The sequence below is a fragment of the Trichomycterus rosablanca genome, chromosome 24 (assembly GCF_030014385.1).
Source record: "Trichomycterus rosablanca isolate fTriRos1 chromosome 24, fTriRos1.hap1, whole genome shotgun sequence".
Taxonomy (NCBI): domain Eukaryota; kingdom Metazoa; phylum Chordata; class Actinopteri; order Siluriformes; family Trichomycteridae; genus Trichomycterus; species Trichomycterus rosablanca.
The window spans coordinates 322,501-328,362 of NC_086011.1; the positions used below are offsets into that span (position 1 = coordinate 322,501).

At 43.6% G+C, this 5,862-nt stretch overlaps 1 protein-coding gene across 7 annotated transcripts in view; it reads right to left on the minus strand.

Moving 5' to 3' along the window:
• Positions 1-1,333, minus strand: part of dusp7 (dual specificity phosphatase 7) — a 14,223-nt gene extending 12,890 nt beyond the window's left edge. For all 7 annotated transcript variants that reach the window (XR_010007499.1, XR_010007496.1, XR_010007494.1 and 4 more), the window contains exon 1: positions 502-1,333. Coding sequence is in view for 1 of the 7 variants with exons in the window: in XM_062986892.1 (XP_062842962.1) it covers positions 502-886 (385 nt within the window). In the remaining 6 variants the exon portion in view is untranslated. The remainder of the gene's footprint in view (positions 1-501) is intronic.
• Between the last annotated feature and the right edge of the window lie 4,529 nt (positions 1,334-5,862).

Below are 5,862 nucleotides of genomic sequence, written 5' to 3' on the forward strand. Positions count from 1 at the left end.
GTATTTGAGGTTATAAAACGATTATCACATTTCACACAGTAAAAGTGCTGCATTTTCTTCTTTCGAAAGCATAAAACAATAAAAGCAATATATTTATATATTAGCTAGAATATAAAAGCGCAGTATTTGTGTCTCTTTAGCTGTAAACATAAAATATCAGCAATATTTTGGTAAGAACTCTTTTCACTCCTCTGTATTTTGAAAAGCTGTTTTTGTGATACCAGAACCATTTTGTGATATTATGGTCAAACATACACAGATTCTGACACTAAAAGTTGTCCATTATTTTATGGAAATATTAAATAATAAAAAAATAATCTTCGGACGTTTCTGATCTATATTTCTGTTGTTTAATGTGAGGTGTGTGTAAACGTGCAGCACGTGTTTACTTCTGTACAGGTACACAATCACCAGCACGTGTGATTTACACATGAATGGGGGGGGGGGGGGTGGGGGGGGGGCACAAACTTTAGAGTATAGTGTACCTAATGTCACTCCTACCTTCCAGGTAATAAGCACTGCAGCCATCCTCTCGCAGCCGTTGCATCAAAAGCGCCAGAACCGAGCCCGACCCCGATCCAGGTCCCGGCGGTCCGGAGGCCGGTGCCGGCGCGGGGCTGTCCCCGTTCTCGTCGTACAGCAGCACGGTGTCGGTGTCGCAGCGGCGGCTGAAGCGCTCCTTGTCCACGTCGTTGGGGATGACCGAGCGGATGGGCAGGTTCCCTTTGCGCAGGCGCCGCAGCATGAGGCCCGGGATGGACAGGTGAATGGCGGACTCGACGTGCGAGGACTCGTAGAGCTCGTGAGAGCGGCAGTCCAGCAGCAGCAGAGCCTGGCGGCGGGAGCGGAGCTCGTCCTGCAGCCATGCCGCACTTTTAGCCCACATCAGGCCTGCTGCTGAGGGCTCATCGGGGGAGGGGGGGCAGGGGTGCGCTCGATCAGGGGGGGTAGAACATCAGCATGCGCGCGGGGAACCCGGGATCTCCACGAGTCAAAGAAGATCAAACAGATCAGATCAATCAGACGGAAAAGATCAAAGTCTGCCGCCGATCCCGCATCAAGAGGTGAACGGAAACAAAGTAGCGAGTCGCTCAGGAGCACACACACACACACACACACACACCCGTTCACTTCTACACAAACTTAACACACACACACACACACACACACACACACACACACACACGAGAACCAACCCGAGCAGAACCGCGTCAATCCCGCGCGCCCTCACACATCCCACCTGAGCCGAGGGCTCCGTGTCCGCCGCGGATCTGTCCCGTGTGTTTGGGGGGGAATAATGGCGGTGCTGCTGCTCCTCTGCTCTTCATGTTTGGAGCTCCGAACTCTGACAGGCTGGAATGAGCAGCAGGAGAAGGAGGAGGAGGAGATGATGGAGGAGGAAGAGGAGGAGCACCGAGAGCACGAGCCGCTTAAAGATGCAGTGCGCACGCACACACACACACACACACACACACACACACACCTACTGGTTAAGGTACTGGACTAGTAATCAGAAGGTTGCTGGTTCAAGCCCCACTACTGCCAGTTTGCCACTGTTGGGCCCTTGAGCAAGGCCCTTAACCCTCAATTGCTCAGACTGTACACTCACTTTGGATAAAGGCGTCTGCTAAATGCTGAAAGTGTAAATATAAAACACAAATCATTCACTCATTCATTTCAACCAACGGCTCCAGCCTGGTCAGGACTGTGGTGGGTCCGTTATCACCCAGAAATACACTCCGTACTGAGCACCACACATTCACTCACTCACTCACTTAAATAAATACATGCAGAAGGTGGATTATCTGCTCCAGATCGCCCCCTAGGGTAAAGAAATACACTATATGGACACAATCACTAAATCCACGTATTTTAGCCACAACAATTAATATCAGGTGAAATAACACAATCATATAAAGGTAATGACACGCTAATGGTATGATACGTTTGCAGCAACAGTTTAGGGAAGGTCCTTCCCTATCCTGTTCCAGCATGAGCGAGCTCTATAGAGACATGAAGAAAAGTTCCAGTGTCCTGCACAGAGCCCTGACCTCAGCCCCACTCACCAGCTCTCGACTGACCGAACAGGCACAAATTCCCACAGACATACTTCAAAGTCTGGGTGGCTGCTGTTGTAAATGAAAAGATCATACAGGGGTCACTCTGCATGTTTAATACCGCTTATTTTGAAACGGGACGTCAGACAGACAAGCTCACGCTCAGGCGTCCGAATACTTTTGACCACGTGGTGCATCTATGTGTTTGTGCTGCGTGTTCCGCTCACACTGCCGAGACACAAAGAGAACAAAAATAAACGGACAGCGCTCCGACACGCTTGTTTTCCTGACGTGTGCTCACGCGTGGAGCTGTGTAAGCGCTAGCACCGAGCCGGGGGTGATATAGGAGTTACGCAGCTTTATTTTCACTTCACTCTCTCAGGGGTTCGTGCCGTTAAAGGCCGTATTGTGAAAGTCGCAGCTACCAGAGCAGAAAAAAAGAAAAAAAGAGGAAATTCTGATTTCACCACAGCTGTCCACGCCGCACACAAAGAGCTTTTTATTTCTCCGGATGAATTACAGATCCTCCAAACTGTCAGCCATTGTGTTCGAGTCCTCCAATCATCCAATCCGGACCCTTCATCCTCAACACCACCACTAACACCACGGCTCTCGCTGCACTCACCTAAACACCCATCAAACACCACCGGCTCTACACAGAGGGGTCGTACCGTGGGCTCACCGTCACCTCCTCATCCAGCCAGATCTAAAAAAAAATCACCTGCACTCTTACTGTGAAGTGGAAACTTCCAGGAGCAACAACAGCTCAGCCCTCAACCCACAGAAGCAACACAACAGGCTGCTAAATACCAGCAGAGAAATGACCAGTCCTTCATTAAAGTATTCACTACCAAGTTCCGAACTGCCCCGGATGCAACATCATTGCACTTTAGTTGTTTGGCACCACGATGGAGAACAATAACAAGCTGCTCAGAGCGACTGAGACAACCAAGCTGGTACGGCAGTGTGTCACACCAAACCAACAACTGACCCGAAAAGGGGCGTCACGCCTCCTCTGGGGCAGCTCGCTCATCCAGGGTGGTTCTATCATGACAGCAAGCAATGCCAAATATCAGCTGAAGTGGTGTAAAGCACATCACTGTCGGACTCTAAAGGGGAGACTGATCATGATGCCAGTTTGTTGGATGAATCTGAGTGTGGGCACGTCTGATCGTTCGGTGATTTCACACTAGCACGGGTGCCTGATGAACATAAATCCCATCAGTCATGTTCCAGACTCTTGAAGACACATGAGTATAAATGTAGCTAGGTCTGGGATAGGTTTGGGAGTGATGGTTGAGGTGTGTGTGTGATGATGAGATCAGGTGGTGTTTAGTTTTAATTTCCTGTTGGGCTGAATGAAGGAGAGTAAACACGGTCTTTATTACACACAGAGTGATGACGTTACTCACCGTCCTACCTGTACAGGTATACAGGTACACGCCCGCTCCCACAGGGTCACATTCATCACACCGACAACAGCGCTTTCATTCAGGTGTTTGATAAACACTGTCTAACACTAATAAACTGTCTAATAAACACTGTCTAACACTAATAAACTGTCTAATAAACACTGTCTAACACTAATAAACTGTCTAATAAACACTGTCTAACACTAATAAACTGTCTAATAAACACTGTCTAACACTAATAAACTGTCTAATAAACACTGCCTAATAAACACTGTCTAACACTAATAAACTGTCTAATAAACACTGTCTAACACTAATAAACTGTCTAATAAACACTGTCTAACACTAATAAACTGTCTAATAAACACTGTCTAACACTAATAAACTGTCTAATAAACACTGTCTAACACTAATAAACTGTCTAATAAACACTGCCTAATAAACACTGTCTAACACTAATAAACTGTCTAATAAACACTGTCTAACACTAATAAACTGTCTAATAAACACTGCCTAATAAACACTGTCTAACACTAATAAACTGTCTAATAAACACTGTAACACTAATAAACTGTAATAAACACTGCCTAATAAACACTGTCTAACACTAATAAACTGTCTAATAAACACTGTCTAACTAATAAACTGCCTAATAAACACTGTCTAACACTAATAAACTGTAATAAACACTGTCTAACACTAATAAACTGTCTAATAAACACTGCCTAATAAACACTGTCTAACACTAATAAACTGTCTAATAAACACTGCCTAATAAACACTGTCTAACACTAATAAACTGTCTAATAAACACTGTCTAACACTAATAAACTGCCTAATAAACACTGTCTAACACTAATAAACTGTAATAAACACTGTCTAACACTAATAAACACTGTCTAATAAACACTGTCTAACACTAATAAACTGCCTAATAAACACTGTCTAACACTAATAAACTGTAATAAACACTGTCTAACACTAATAAACTGTCTAATAAACACTGTCTAACACTAATAAACACTGTCTAATAAACACTGTCTAACTAATAAACTGTCTAATAAACACTGTCTAATGAACACTGTCTAACACTAATAAACTGTAATAAACACTGCCTAATAAACACTGTCTAACACTAATAAACTGTCTAATAAACACTGTCTAACACTAATAAACTGCCTAATAAACACTGTCTAACACTAATAAACTGTAATAAACACTGTCTAACACTAATAAACACTGTCTAATAAACAGTCTAACACTAATAAACTGCCTAATAAACACTGTCTAACACTAATAAACTGTAATAAACACTGTCTAACACTAATAAACTGTAATAAACACTGTCTAACACTAATAAACACTGTCTAATAAACAGTCTAACACTAATAAACTGCCTAATAAACACTGTCTAACACTAATAAACTGTAATAAACACTGTCTAACACTAATAAACTGTAATAAACACTGTCTAACACTAATAAACACTGTCTAACACTAATAAACTGTCTTAAAAACACTGTCTAATGAACACTGTAATAAACATTAGTTGTATAAAACACTTAAGTGTTGATTAGTGTTTGTTAGACAGTGTTTTTAGACAGCTAGTGTTCAATAAAGTGTTTGACAGTGTTTATTACATAGTCTTTATTAGGCAAACACTAATAAACACTGTGTAATAAACACAATTTGTCTAACACACACTGTGTAATAAACACAGGCCGTCTCTTATAAACACTCTAAAAACACATGCTGTCTTTAATAAACACCATGTAATAAACACTAACTGTGTAATAACTACAGGCCGTCTCTTATAAACACTGTGTACTAAACACTGTGTACTAAACACTAGCTGTCTAATAAACACTGTGTACTAAACACTGTAATAAATATTTGCTGTTTAATAAACACGTAATCTTTATTAAACACTGACTAATAAACACCAGTGGATACGCTACAGCCAGCCGGTCACACAGCAACACAAAACCAATATTTACTCTCATCACATGACCTGTGATGACCTGAACCCCGGGAGCGGGTGTGATGTGATTAACACGCCGTGTGTTCAGCGTCTCGTCACACACCCACCTCAGAACCGCCGGACCTGTAGAACCGGAACCACACCCTCCTCAGGTGGGTCTAAACACAGCGCCGCCACACAAAAGAGGAAACAAAGGAGTAAAAGCCGCGCCCCACACGTCTGTCGTCATCACCGGCTTTTAAACCGGGAGGCCACGCCCGCTGATGTCATAGAGATGGGTGTGGCTGCTACATGCTTCTCACAACCAGAATGAAGCTGAAGTGTTGACCGTGGGAGCTGGGCGTGACGCTTTTCCACTGCGGCTGCTGTCCCACATACTTTTACTTTCATGTTTATTCTGCAGTCCAGCACG